General features: G+C 32.7%; 1 protein-coding gene across 5 annotated transcripts in view; it reads left to right on the top strand.

Moving 5' to 3' along the window:
* The window catches only part of FER (FER tyrosine kinase), a 374,252-nt gene that overhangs the window by 179,591 nt on the left and 178,659 nt on the right, over positions 1–16,002 (top strand). For all 5 annotated transcript variants that reach the window (XM_019727984.3, XM_019727983.3, XM_019727985.3 and 2 more), the window contains 2 exons: positions 1,662–1,865; positions 11,262–11,384. In XM_019727984.3, coding sequence (XP_019583543.2) covers positions 1,662–1,865; positions 11,262–11,384 — 327 coding nt within the window. The remainder of the gene's footprint in view (positions 1–1,661; positions 1,866–11,261; positions 11,385–16,002) is intronic.

Consider the following 16,002-nt stretch of genomic DNA (forward strand, 5'->3'; position numbering starts at 1 on the left):
AGGACTGGCTGTGACTTCAGTGGAGGAGCTGTTGTGCAGGGCAGGGGCTGACCCTGTGAAGCAGGATTCACTTTAGCAGGGCTCTGGTTCCTGCCCAGTGTGCTTTTTGGATTTGTCATTTTTGGAGGTGCCAGTGATGCTCTGGCTCAGTCCAAAGCTGGCTTTTAGGAGTGCTGGTTCCCAGGGCCTACTGGAAGGGGCCCCACCACATGCCAAGTTCAGCCATAGCTTGTGCCCGCCCAGGGCTACCTGGCATGAGCCACAAAGCAATCCACAGATGGTCACTACCAGTCCTGGGCTTGGAGGTGCCACAAGAGGCCTAGCCGCGAACTGAGACTGATTGTGTCTAGTGCCAGGGTTACAACTGTTCAGCAGGAGGTACAAGCACATGCTTGTTTGGGTTTTGTGAATCTTTGGGAGATTTTAGGAAAGTCTGCAGCATGAGCTAAGACAGACTGTTAATATGAAAAAGCTACTGGATGTGGCTTGGATATGCCTGCTTGGGTGTGGCAGGGTCTTAGGGAATCACTGGGATCAGGGCGAATGAACCTGTGTTAGCCAGGTTGACAGAGACTCAGGTACCTTCATTTGCCGGCCACCTTCATTTGCATTATGGGAGTGGGGAGAGCTCAAAAAGAAACAATGGTTTCTGCCAGCTCCTCCATCTGGAAGAAAACTGCTCCTCCAGTCCTCTCCATGAAGCCAGACAACTCAATTTCTCCTAGAATGTCCCTGGCACCTTTCGAGCTACTGTCCCAGCACTGGAGCTCAGAGTGAGTCAGTCCATCAGACAGTTAGACTGTACACAGGCCTTTAGAGGCACATCTGGAACTTCAGCCGTCCTCGTCTCACTCAGTCACAATCTCTGCTGGTTTTCAGTCAGAAGTTATAGGGACTTCTATTTCTCATACTGGAATCCTGGGCTGGGGAGCGTTGTGTGGGGCTGGGACCCTTCACTTCTCAGGGAGGTGGGGAACCTCCACAGCCGAGATATCCTTCCCAATATTTAACGGTCATACATAGGTGTGGGACCAGCCCTTTCTGCATCTCCGCCCCTCCTACCAGTCTCAAGGTGGCTTCTTCTTTATGTCCTTAGTTGCCGGACTTTGGTTCAGCAAGATTCAGGTGATTCTCCATGATAGTTTTTCTGTAATTTAGTTGTAATTTTGATGTGGTCATGAGAGGAGGCAAGTACAGCTTTACCTACCCCACCATCTTGACCAGAAATCAAAAGAAATAATTTTTAATTTAAATAAATATGAAGTTTTGTGATACATTTCTCTGATAATACCCCCTTTTTATTGTAATTTTTTTGGTTGATAAATTTTAAATATGTGGATTTATTTTATGATACAGGTGACTATGACTATACATATTAACTCTGAATACGAATATTATGTGTAACCATGTAGAATAGGTAGAAGAAAACAAATAAACCTAAAATATTGAAGGCTATGTATTTGTGTTAAATTTTAGCATCGGTGTTCCAGGAGACATTTCTTTAAAAATTATGAAAATTTCGTATTTATCACATTACTTTTAAGTGGTCAATTAAAGGGAGATGTGGAAGAAGTATAATTGCTATGAATTTTACCAGAAAAAAAAATGCTATTTTTTCTAATTTAGTCTTTTTTCTTTTTTTCCCCCAATGTTTGCTTAAGTTTTGTGATACAATCCCCACAAGTGAGAAGCCCCTGGCAGAACAGGACTGGTACCATGGTGCAATTCCCAGAATAGAAGCGCAAGATCTGTTAAAACAACAAGGAGACTTCTTGGTGCGAGAGAGTCATGGGAAACCTGGTGAATATGTCCTTTCTGTATATTCTGATGGACAAAGGAGACACTTTATCATACAATTTGTTGATGTACGTTTTCAATTTAGTTTATATGTATGCTCTAATGTAGTTCATTGTAGTATAATGGCAATAAAATGATGAGTAGTTTTTTGATAAATGCCTGTAACACTTAAAGTTTAGCACTTAAATTGTTTTTTCTCAATTCCTTAAATACAATGCTCCAAAATTCGCTAAAATGTAAGTCTTATTAAGGACATATGTACTTTAAAATAGAGTAAATTAAAAATAGTTGTTACAAATTTAAATGCATAAATATTTAAAATATTTAAGTTAAATTTGAACATTAAAGATATTTTAAATTAGAAGTAAAAAGAAATGTGATTATCATAATTTTTCATTTTTTTCTGGAAAAATTTAATTATGAAATTTATGCTCTTGAAACTGGCTCTTGAAATTGCTTTAAAAAATGGTATAATGAGATATTTTTAAGAAATATTTTATTAAATAGTGATAATGAAATTCCTTAATGAATGGGACAATGATAGTTGAACTGATTTTATGATTCATTTAGGATTAAGATTTTTTTCCCTTCATGTATAAGCTATTGCTAGTTGGCAATAATAATAAGAAAAAATTGATGAAAATTTAAAAAAATGATCTATTCACATTGCTTGTTCTAGTACTAATTTTATTGAAATTTACCTAAGTAGTGCTAAAATACTTTTTATGTTTCTTCCATTTCTTATTTAGATTTAAAAAGATGAAGAATAATCTCAAAATATTGTTTAACTTCACCCACTCACAAATTTTTAATGTTTTTGGCATATGAAAAAATTGATGCCTTTATTTGTCATTTTTCTCTCCATCATTTCCAATGGTATGCGTTTTCAAGCTGACAGTCTATAAGATTGTAGTTTTTTGTTCAGGCACCAGAATAATATACTAGTTACCTTACCAAAAGATTGAACTATTATCATTAGATGAACCTCAGATTTGTTCTTTATCTTAGTCTATCTATCTATCTATCTATCTATCTATCTATCTATCTATCTATCTATCTATCTATCTCTCTCTCTCTGAAGTGAAATTCACATACCATAAAAGTAACCATTTAAAAATACACAGTTCAGTGGCATTTTGTATATTCACATGTGATAACTATATTTAAATTACAATAGATGTTATTCAGATGGGTTAAAAAGAATAAGTACATTTAAATCTGTTTTATAATTTTTACATTATTTGTTAATTTTACATAGTATTCAGACCTCAACTTGATAATCATATTTGCTTACTCTCAAACATCTTACTTCTTTCTAATTGTATATCATTCCTTATTTCCTTGTCAAGCTCTTTAATAATTTTTATGTTCCTTCGTTATGGATGTAGATAATCTTTTCTATTACAACCATGTTGCCAATATTTATAAAATGGTATGAAAATTGTAGAATAAAGGTGATAGATGAAGTGTAAAGTAACTACAATTTATATAAATATTCTCTTCTGTTTTCTAAACTCTAAAAGTTACTATTTTTGAAATACGTCATGCATTAAATAAGACTGAAATATTCCCTTACTACCACTTCTAGTTTAAAATGTAGCATCGGTATTTACACTAATATTTTTAGAAACAAAAAGGAAATGGTATGATTGCAAATTATCAGTTGTCTTTAATATTGCCATTTGGTTTTAAGTGACTAAAGTGAACAGCATAATATATTCTAAAAATAGACATGGTGACAAGTTCACATTTGAAGATTTTTTTTGGCAGTCTACTATCGTTGAAATTTTGCAAAGTTCTCTATTAAAGATGAGAGTGATTGTATTTCTGCAAATGCCTCAGGTTTTCTACTGCTTAATTTTATTTAGTCTCCACTCACTAAATAACGTTGAGCTCTTCAATCAATTGAAAATGGAAGTTTTATGATGATATAGACTTCTGGGGGAGTGTTTAATTCTTTTTCATTTTGTGTAGACGAGTCATCCATAAGCTAAAATTGTCCCACTTTCTTCCTCCATACCTGTTGTCTGCAAGTGGTCATTAAATGGGGGAATTCATTACCAGATATTTAATGCTCGCCTGTATTTTTACAATCAAGGTGTTTGTAATCCAGTAGTAGATTATAAAAGCTGTATGTAAATGAGGGGACAGGTGTCCTAATAGAGTAAGACATAAAGAAATATGAGATTTTAGAGAATGGACAGATGTCAAATAGTGGGTCAGTGAAAAAAGCATTGTGCATAGAGTCAGAAGACTTGGGTTCCAGTCCCAGTTTTTCACTTTACAAGCTCTATGCTTTGGGAAATAACGGGGTTAAAAGCTTGTACAATGTTTGTAAGAATCAAATTAGTAAATCTGTATTTTGTAAGGTGTGGAGTGCTAAGCAAATATTAGGTATTTTTATCATTATTGACTGTAACTGAGGAAAAATACAAATGTTACTTTCTAAGATATGTCAGTGTAACTGGAAAAGTTAATTTTAAAATTTTCTTTTTGGTTTCTATGATATTTGTGAAATTTAAATACCAATGAAGGTGCTTTAGAATATGTACTCAATTTATTGTGGTGATCTGGAACCAAATCCACAGTATCTCCTTGGATGCTGTTGGCATTTATTTTGAAGCTTTATTTCTGTTTGCATATTACAGTTACTTTTTAACATGGTGTAAAACTCTGCCATTATAACTAATCAATACAGACATAGATACTTTCAAATTTTACATATTTTACTACTCTATCAGAAAATATCAATCTGTTGCTTTAGCTAGTTCAAGCAAAAAGAACTCTACCTTTTATTGGACACTAAACATATTAATTTCATAAAGCCAGATATATTAAACATATCTAAGAGTATCTGAATCTCAGTGTAATTCCAGTGTTATTTACTGACATATTCCATAGTTATTAGACTGTTTTTGGTGCCTGTTGTGAAAGCGTATTTAGAATTTGTACCCAACACGGTTTATTTTGTGTCATAAATGTTGATAGATTTTCATAGAAATTCAAATAGCTTTGTGCCATTTGATAAATGTATTAAATCATTTCTTTTATATGATAAAACAAAAAATACATGTGACAAAACAAAAGTAGTCCAAAAAGAATTTTTAATACTATTACAGGAAAGTTCCAATTCATATTTCTCTAATTTGTTTATCTGACACGTTTACTAAAAACTTATTTTTTTTTTCAAAAAAGGACCATGTTATGTGATGTAAGGAGATGAAACCAAAAGATGTATGGGCTGCTTCTCAATGAGCTTAAAACCTATTAGGTTAGACATTAGTAGTGTTCATGAACAGAAAAATGTTAAAGATGCAGAATTAGGAATTATTGAGCCAAGCAATTTGAATTAGCATACAGTGATGAATTAAAAATAACATAATAAACATTTTTAAAGAAAACTTAGGTAAAAATCCTCTAATGATTTATCATCATTTTTTATTTCTTCATTTATTCAGGAAATATTATTTGAACAAGTACTATGTAAGGCCCAGGGATATGGGCCAATAAAACAAAAATGACTTAAAGTGGAGATTGGAATTACTATGTAAAATTGGGCAGCTCAGTGTGTTAAATCATCATTTATTCAACAGATATTTATTGGATGTCGATCATGTGCTAAATTCCATTTTGAGCTGATGGATTTAGTCCCTAAATGTGTCAGTTAGATTTACTTTGTTTTGTAGCCACAATCTCTGGGCTCTTTGAACTGCCTTTTAAATTCATGCTGTGGGTTAAGGAAGACAAAAGGAAAGCAAGTAGAAATCCGAAACTTGTTTTGATGGCAGTTAATTCCAAGTCTGTGGCCTTACGGTTGTACACTTAGGATTATTTAAGCATTCTATCCATCCATTCAAGGACTCAAAAGAAGGCAAAAAGTATCTTGAAGTCAAAATGACACTGTCATAAGATATCATTTTCTGTGTCCCTGACACACAAGACTTAGGAAACTTCCTCCTTAACAATAAAACAAAACTATTCCAGAACCTTATCAATATTGATTTCCAGGAAACACTAATTGAGTGAATATTCTTAAGGCCAGGGATATAATGGCCAGGCTTCTAGTCCAGGGAGGAAGGCTCACAGTCATTCATAAATCACACATACTAGATATAATTCTAAACTATATTAAGTTCTGTGAAGATACACAGTGCTATGAAAGCTTTTAACTGGAAAACTAAAGGAAGTTAGGTTTGAGACACCATCTGAAGACTGAATAAAAAGGAATTAGGAAAAGCCATACCTAAACCTTATTACTAGTATTCCCCAAGCTCCCCCAAATCCTTCCTGTGTACTGACTTAATTACTTATGTGTAACTATTCAATATGCCATTTTTATTTGAGAAAACTAAAGTTTGTTTTAAAATTTTACCAGAAAAAAGGAGTGTTTTAGTCTTTTGTTCTTATTCAGCATTTTTTTAATTCAATTTATTCATCTCAGCCTTTTTGGGAAATTATTTTTTCTTCTTTCATTTTTCTTTTTTTTCTTAAGCCTGCTTATTGTTGATTTTTGTTTCAGGAGATCCACTCAGGCATATTATTTCAAATTATACATACATTGAATCTCCTTGTCATTTTTGTATGCTTATTCTATTCTGTTTTATTTCCTTGCATGATTGTAATCCTCTAGAAATATGTATAGCAACAAAGTCTGATTCTGTTTTTTATGTGTTTTCAGCTATATGCATGAGTGAGTCTTAAATAGGACAAGTGATAACTCAGGAACAAATTCTAGCTGTAGTAACTGTTTTAAAAACAAAAGTAATGCGTACTCTTGATAAAAATTCAGAAATATGTATCATCGAATGTGTGCTTCACCATAACCCCCTTGTGGGTTTAGTGTATATTCTTTGAGATTTTTAAAAAATATATTCTAATTATATGTTTCTATATAACTTTTATTTTATAAAAATTGAATCATACCATATTTTTATTCATACTTATTTTTAAGATATATCATGTGACATTTAAAATGTAATATAAATGATATTCAAAAAACGATCTTTGTAGAAATTTATTCTGTGCTACTATTTATTTCTTTTTTTATAATTCATATAAGAGATCATTTGTAGAAATCTTAGCTCCAAAGAGAAGACTCTTATTTAAAAGTTAGTATGGATTCTCTCTGTCATATTATTGTTAAACCCATATAAAAAAACTTCTAAAAATTCCATCTGTATGTGAAACCAACCTCAAGTCATTGGAACTATACAAAATTTATACAGATCTGTACAAGTATAATATTCAGAATTTTGAGTGTATCAACAAACAAGTCCTCAATAATTTTGGCAAATGTACTATTCCTGACCTTTCAGTTGTTTAGGTAAACTTTTTAAGCATACAGTTTTAATATCATTTTAGATTCATTACTTCACCTTTTTTTAAAATTAAAGTTTATTGGGGTGACAATTATGAGTAAAGTTACATAGATTTCAGGTGTACAATTCTGTGATACATCATCTATATATCACATTGTGTGTTCACCACTAAGAGTCAGTTCTTCCATCATCATATATTTGATCCCTTTACCCTCATCTACCACCTCCTCCCCCCTTACCCTCTGGTAACCACTAAACTATTGTCTTTGTCTGTGAGTTTTTGTTTCTTCATTTGTTTGTCTTGTTCTTTTGTTGTTTTCAGTTTTATATCCCACATATCAGTGAAATCTTATGGTTCTCTACTTTTTCTGTCTGACTTATTTCACTTAGCGTAATAATCTCAAGATCTACCCATGTTGTTGCAAATGGTACTATTTCATCTTTTCTTATGGCAGAATAGTATTTCATTGTGTATATATACCACATCTTCTTTATCTATTCACTTATTGAAGGGCACTTTGGTTGTTTCCATGTCTTGGCCATCATAAATCAAGTGGCAATGAACATTGGAGCACATATGTCTTTATGGATGTTTTCAGATTTTTTTGGATAGATACTCAGGAGTGGGATTGCTGGGTCATATGGTATGGGAGAAGATTTTTGCAAGCAACACCTCTAATAAGGGGCTAATATCCAAAATATATAAGGAACTCATACAACTCAACAACACCAAAAAAACAAACAATCCAATTAAAAAGTGGGCAGAGGACCTGAAGAGACATTTCTCTGAAGAGGACATACAAATGGCCAACAGACATATGAAAAGATGCTCAACATCACTAATCATCAGAGAAATACAAATAAAAACCACAATGAGATATTACCTCACCCCAGTTAGAATGGTTGTCATAAACAAGACAAATAGTGTTGGAAAGGCCATGGAGAAAAAGGCCCTCATACACTGTTGGTGGGAATGCAGACTGGTGCAGCCACTACAGAAGGCAGTGTGGAGGTTCCTCAAAAAATTAAGACTAGAATTACCATACTTTCATCTTTAAGAAAGTGAGTTAATTGGTTTTGCACTCAAAACTTCACTGATATCAGTGATTGCTTTAAAAAAATAATTGCTATGGATCAGTTTCTTATTTTAGCCCATGAAGGGAGTACTGCAGCTTGTATCACTGTATTAGTCCATCAAGATTACTTGGTCAATGGCAGAAAACTGCCTTAAGAAACGGATACTGAAAATTCCCATTATTTTATTCACTGATTCTCTAGTTATAAGAGGCGTATTAGACGTTTACATAAGATATATGACACTGTTGCCTGATTTGAAATTTCATGCTGTGTGAACTTCACTCAATTTTATTAAACATTGTACTTAAGTGTCTTGAATTTGCATGATATTGTGAACTTTACAGTCTTCATTTCTTATTTAAGTTGTCTTGTCGCTTTCACTTTACAGTCATTTTGTATGCCTTGCATGTCATTCAATCATGCATGTTTATTTATGCAGGAAATATATGCCACACATTGTTGTAGACCATGATGAACAAAATAGATGTAAAAATATATCACACCATGAGCTTATATTCTAGAGGAGGAGATAGACAATAAACAGGATAAGTAAAATATATATGAAGTTAGATAGTGATAAATTTTAAGAAGAAAAATTCAATAAGGAAAAGGAGGTAAGAAATGTAGTTGGTGTTAAAAAATGGATATTGAATATTGTGTAGGGTGGTCAGAGTAGACCTCACTGAAAAGGTAACATTTGATGACAGATCGGATGGGGGTAAGGGAACCATTACCCATGTGACCATCTGAGGAACTATATCAAGCAGCAAATGTAAACATCCTGAGGAAGGAATGCATAGGCTGCATTTATAAAACAAGAAGGAATTGAGTGTTGCCACAGTGGGGATAGGTAGTGGTAAAGTATGAGGTAAGAGAGATAATAGGACACAGATCATATAGAGTCTTATAAACCATGGTAAAGATTTTGGCTTTTATTCTGAAGGTAATAAGAATTTTGAGCAAAGTAATGGAATGATGAAGCCAGGATCCCCTGGCTTCTATGTTAAGAGTAGACTGAAGGAAGACAAAGGGAGAAACTATATATACATATGTGTTATATACATATATATATATATATATATATATATATATATATATATATGTACACACACTATACACACCTATATACATATATACATATATGTATATATACACATGTGTATATGTGTCTATATATATATAATGTACACTTTACATAAAAGTATATTAAGGAATAATTAACAAATATAATTGTATGTACTTAAAATGTACATCATAATGATTTGATATATATTGTAGAATGATTACCAAGATCAAGGTAATTACCACACCCATCACCTCACATACTTAACTCTTTTTTGTGTATGTCTGTGTGGTGAAAATGCTTCAGATCTACTCAGCAACGTTCAAATATACAATACTGTATATTTGGTTAAAATATTGTCATTGTTATTACATGCTATATATTTATAACTTTTTACATTTCTTCATTTCTTAATTTCTTAATTTCATATAGGAATGTATGTGAGTTTTTAGGATATTTGATTATTTATAGATAATCTTTTTTTTTAGAAAATGTAATTTACACTTTCAAGTGTTCTCTGAAAATGTTTCTTTTCATATACTCAGATTTGGAATGATTTTTGTATTCCAAGATTTATTATTTGTATGGTGATGTAATAATTGAGTGTGTAGCATGTGCCATATACTGGGTGGTGGTTTGCATGTTAATATTTAGTCAAGCCTCACACTTATTCTGTGAGGAGGTCCAAATATTATTTGTTTCACCAATGAATAAATTGAGACACTGAGAGAACTTGCTCAGCCCATTGCACACCTAGTAATATATTAGTGTCTTCAGTGAGAAATATTGTTAAGCATTATTGCTAATATATCAGAGAAGGTCTGACTGCGATGTACAAAAATTTAGGGGGCAATTTATTAAAAATTGCCCTGAATTGAGTCTAACATAAACTGCCTTGAATTGAATGGTATTCTATAGTTAAGTGTTAAAGTAAGCTAATGCATGTTTGTTCTGAACTTGATGAAACAGAAATATTAATTTAAAATTGCATAGAAATTAAATTCTGGTAAATTGAATCTGGTTTTATACTAAGGAAAGGAGTTTTGAGGTTTTTATCCTTTAACTGGGAAAATTATCTTTTAGTAATATCCAAATTGAAAAAGTTTTGAGAGTTCTGATTTCTTAACATAGTTTTCTTAAAATGGAGCACATGTGTGTCTGCGTATGCACATCGCCTGCATATGTACGTGTGAGCTCTTTGTGAATAATCAGATGTAAGCTTTCATTACATTACACTGCATTGCAATGCTTCTTACGTTGAAAAGTATGACCAATAGATTTTTCTTGCTAAATGTATTGCTATCAATTTATCCATATGATAACTAACCTGAATGCCTATTGAAATACGAAGATAGAAAAAGAGTCGGCAGAGTTTGGGAAAATGTTACTTACCTGATGTTATGAAATCAAAAGTTCTAAGACTTGAGCATACTGATTGATACATGTAGTTTTGTCACTGATGCATTTTATTTAACAAGTGTGTGAATAACCATCATTTTGGTGAAAGACTAATACATGAATGACCCCCAGTGTAGAAAATTCAGTTAATATTATATTGATAAATAATAAATAAATGATCAGAGATTTTCTTAAAATAATATATTGGATATGCTTCCTCAAACTTTTGACATTATTTTGCATCTTGAAAGTTTTATAAAATGGAACATATATGTAAGCAAATCGCTGTCCCATAACTCAAATGTAGCTCATATTTTATTTCCTTTGGTTATCATTTTAGCAAACTACATTCCAGGTTTCTTTTTCTTTTTTTTACCAATTTGAATTACATTTAATCATTATGAAAATTAATTTCTTGATGGAAAGGTAGACATTGTTTTTATTTTTACCATCTTAACCATTTTTAAGTGTATAGTTTAGTAGGGTTAAGTATAGTCACATCATTGTGCAACAGTAGTTTTTTTAAAATGAAATGTAACTTACTGATAAATGTAGTCATGCTGAAGCACTGACTTTATATTTATTCTACTTTATTGTTCTTTCTCCAGAATATGTATCGATTTGAAGGCACTGGGTTTTCAAACATCCCTCAACTTATAGATCATCATTATACAACGAAACAGGTCATCACTAAGAAATCTGGTGTAGTTCTGCTGAATCCTATTCCTAAGGTAGGTGCATATATACACTTTATTTTTTTAAAGAATGTTTTATCAGTTAACATTTCCCACAGTAAATAAAGTTCTTAGATTATTTATAGAAGTTTGGAGACAAAAAGGCTTTGTGATTACCACTAGTGCAAATATAGTTGAAGCAATTTCCTTGGTTTTATTCAGGTGGGTTACCTTTTTATTCTGTGTTTGCTAAGTTACAAATGGCCTGTTTTTTTATGTTTTTCTTCCCAGTTTTTCTTGAAAGATGAAGCTTTTCTTTATGAGGTTCAGTCTTTGAAAGATTTAGTTTATAAAAGATTCTAAGATGTAGAAGTCAAAGAAAATGTCCAGCAGTCATGAATAAATTAGTATTTTAATTTTGGGTGTTAAGTTTACAATATGTTATAAGATACTGGAACTTTTAAAAGCTATACTACTCTTCTCAAAGGCAGTAAATTATAACTTCCCTATGTGGAGCCAGGTAGCTGGATAAAAGAGAGTTCTAGGTCATTTTTGCCTTTAACAACTCCATTATTCCACTTTGGGCCAGGCCCCACAGTTTTTACCTTAAAAACACAAAACCTTCCTCATACCCACTCCTTACCTCACAGATCTCTTAAAGCACATGAAAGTCGTATGTCCTGTGATACTGTGTTTCCCCGAAAATAAGACCTAGCAGGACAATCAGATCTAATGTGTCTTTTGAAGCAAAAATTTATATAAGACCCGGTATGTAATTAATGTAATATAATATAATGTAATGTAATGTAATACAAATGTAATAATATAATATAAAATAATAATATAATATTGGGTCTTATATTAATTTTTGCTCAAAAGATGCATTAGAGCTGATTGCCCGGTTAGGTCTTATTTTCAGGGAAACACGGTATCAGAACACATACGACTTTCATGTGCTTTAAGAGATCTGTGAGGTAAAGGAGTGGGTATGAGGAAGGTTTTGTGCTTTTAAGGTAAAAACAGTGGGGCCTGGACCAAAGTGGAACAATGGAGTTGGCTTTGCTTCTGAGCACTTTTGATGTTGAAGGAATTGGGTTGGAGTCGGCAAGAGCCCTTTTCCCTGGGGGCTGTTTAATATGAAGAATAGTGTAGCAATAGGGAAGTCATAAAACCTGGTAGGTTAATATTTGCTGATTTTTTTTTATATATCTAGGGATGAATTTTAATATGGACTAAGTGTTATTCCCAAGAATGCTCGTGTATAATCCAGATTCAGCAAAGGAAATTTAAAAAACAATTGTTGTACTTCCCTTTGTTAGTCTAGAACATAATGCCAATATTTGTGCTTGTATTTTATTACTCAGTCTTTACTTACGGGCTGAGCTTAAAACATTCCTCTCACAGAAGATTTTGACGGTTGCTAAACACTAATTCTGTGGCTAAGGAATTAACTTCCTTACACAATTTTCTAGAATTATTAGTTTGGCTCATTTTTTGTTAGTATTTTCCCATTCGCTTCCCCCCACACTTTAATTGCATGGAACCCCATAAAAATTGTCTTTTAGTCTGGAACAGGTTGTCACATTTTTTGCTTTAGGAAAAAATAAAAAGTCTGTCCACATTTCCTCTCCCATCAATGAATAACTGCAATTGTTTTGCAGAATTCTAAGGGCTCTTTTTTTTAGTTAAGGTGATATATTCTCATGGCTTCATTTACTATTTATACATCAGTGACTTGCAAACTTATATTTATAGTTCAGATATTATATTTCCCCAAACTAATGTTTTTCTACTAAATACCTAAAACTGAGTTTAGCACCTTTAACTCCAAAATTTATTCTTTCTTTTTTAGTAAATGATACCACCAAATATTCAGCTGCTCAAACCATAAAACAGGCACATAAAAATGCAGCTCTTACCTTGAGTGGGAATATGTAATTTCAAATAAAGCTGCATCTCTTACTATATACAATTTTTCATGACAACAAGTCTAGATGTGTGGACTAGATTCTCTGGACTGTTCCATGGCCAGTTGTTCTCTTTCTCCCAAACCCCCAACACTGGCCATGGAGCTGATTATCTTATCATTTTATGGTACTAGCTATGGAATGACTATAAACAGAAAGCTATAGAAGATTAAGGGGCTATATATGATTGTTTTATGAGGTGGAGATTTAAAGTTTATATAGCCGACTATTAACCTGATCTAAAGTACTGATATTTGAAATATGCAAGTCATTATCGCTGTTGTAAATATTGTTAAACACTTGATTTAAAGAATCATGTTACTCTGTTACATGAAAATCACAAAGCAGAGGTTGTGAAAGTTAGGTAATTTTCAGTTATGAGCAAAGAATAAACTGATATGGATTTTGCTGTGGTTGTATTATCTGTTATGTATCTTCCTTTGAGAAGTTATTTGTACTCGTATAATTGGAATCTATTTCTTGATTTAATTTGTGTAAGAAGTTAATGTCTTTCACCACATAATGTGCTGTAAAACATCTAATTTCCATCTTGCCAGGCTTCCTTTTTAGCCTACATAAAGAATGCTATTTTGGTCTCAATATAATTTCTGTTTATAGCAACTTACTTCTAAGACTCTTTTCATTTATTTCTCTCTTACCCATAAAAATATAAATATATCATCATAATGCCGAACTAGAGGACACGGTGACCAAAGTAGTCTCTTTCTTATCTTCAGAGGTACAAGCAACTAGACAATTTAGAAATAGAGAAATAATTTAACTGGTAATAAAGCCAGTGGTGCCCAAGACAATCATCTCTTACCCTCCACTGGCTGATTTTTCCTGTACTGCCTCCCAAAGCCTGTGTAAAGATATGGAAGATGAAAGGCGTTGTAAACAGGAGTTATTGATCACCCATTATCATCTTCCTTATATTGCATATAAAGATGGCCTGTTCTTACACATTGGATATGCACATGGTCTATTCTTTACTTAGTGCAGTTTCTATTCAGATGTCACTATCAGAGAGGCCTTTTCTGACTACCATGTGTGAGATAACACACCTCCTTAGTTCCCCTCTTCCACTTCTTAGTTTCTCTCTGTTACTGTTATGTTTACCTGACATTATATTGTAGGATGCATTTTCAGTTGTCTGTCTTCCCCAAGTGAAATATAAGTTTCATATGCGCCAGAATTACATTTCACAATTAGTGCAGCTGTATCTCAGTACCTAGAACACTGCTGACCCATAGTAGTTGTTCAGTAAATATTTGTTGAAGAATTAGATTCACTGAACAATTGCTAGGAGCCATGTACTTGCTGAGCTTTTTAGGTGCGTTACCTCATTTAACCCTTATATGAAGGGTTGTTCTTATGAAGAATTGTTATGTACCCCATACAATATTGTGATTAACCCCACACAATATTATGAATGAGGAGCTGAAGCTTAATATGGTAAATAACTCACAAAAGATAACGCAACTGGTAAGAGGCAGAGCTGAGACTGGAGCCCATGTTCTTAACTACTATCTGTCTAGATTGTAGAGTCTAGGCTTTATAGAGACCACAATAAACTGTTTATTTTAAGGAACATGGATGTGGGTTCAAGGGGAAGAAAGTATCTTTGATTCCATAAAAGGTTAAATTGAAAAAGATTTTAACATCAAAATTTATACTATAAGTCTCTATAAAAGGAACACCATTAAACAGTAATATTGGGTTGGAGATCTACGAATTGAGGTAAAATTTAAGGCTTGGTAAAATATAGGTTAGAAAGACATCAAGTTCAACTTTAACACTTAAATCGTACTTTGAAAGTTTATTTGCCTTGTTTAATATTTCTTCAGAGTTAGCTATTTTTCAAAAGAAATTTCTTTTTGAATGGGAATTAAAGTTCATGATTAAATTCAGGGGAGTAGGGCAGCCAGCCATTAAGTTGAGTCTTAGACAAATGACTTGCCTGCCAGCTTAAATCAGTACTTGTGGCTTTTAATTTGAATTTGGTATAGGTTGCCAGAATATTAGAGGCAGATTTTTTGAGAGCAGAGTAAATCTTTCTGTGACTGAAACTACTGATTTGTAATGAGGAGACAGCCTAGCAGCAACAGCATTCATGATCAAACAGATGCAAAGAAGGGACAGTTCATAAGAGAAGAAAATTGTACTTTTAATTAGGTACACTATTCATTTTTTTCAGTTTTAGATCTCTTAATGACTATTTATTTTGCCTTATATTTAAGTATAGCTTCTCCCAATATTACTGTTTCATGATTTTCCTTTCCTAGAAGCTTTTGATAGTTTTTGATATGTTTAAGTCCTTCTCAATTTAACATTTCAAGAAATTAAAGAGACTTCCTTTTTCCTTAAATCTATGTCCATGTGCCTTAACTCCTTAATTATTTAATGACGTTAAAATAATTTACAATTTTAATAAAGAGAAGATTGGAAAATATATGTGATTCACTATATATTGCTTTAGCAAATATTTACTTAACACTCATTCTGTGCTGGGCAGTGTTCTGTATTATGTCAGAGTACAATACATGCTGTGAAAATGAAGCAGGTCAACGAGATAATGACCTGATGAGAGCACAAGGGGTATGTGGGATGTGTGTGTAGAGGAGAGTAGCATTTTTTTGTTTTTGTTTTTAATTGTGACCAAAGAAGACATCCTAATGAATTTTGAGGAGAAATGTGAACCAAAACAA

This window comes from Rhinolophus sinicus, chromosome 3 (assembly GCF_057876585.1).
Source record: "Rhinolophus sinicus isolate RSI-liver-muscle chromosome 3, RSI-T2T, whole genome shotgun sequence".
Classification (NCBI taxonomy): Eukaryota; Metazoa; Chordata; class Mammalia; order Chiroptera; family Rhinolophidae; genus Rhinolophus; species Rhinolophus sinicus.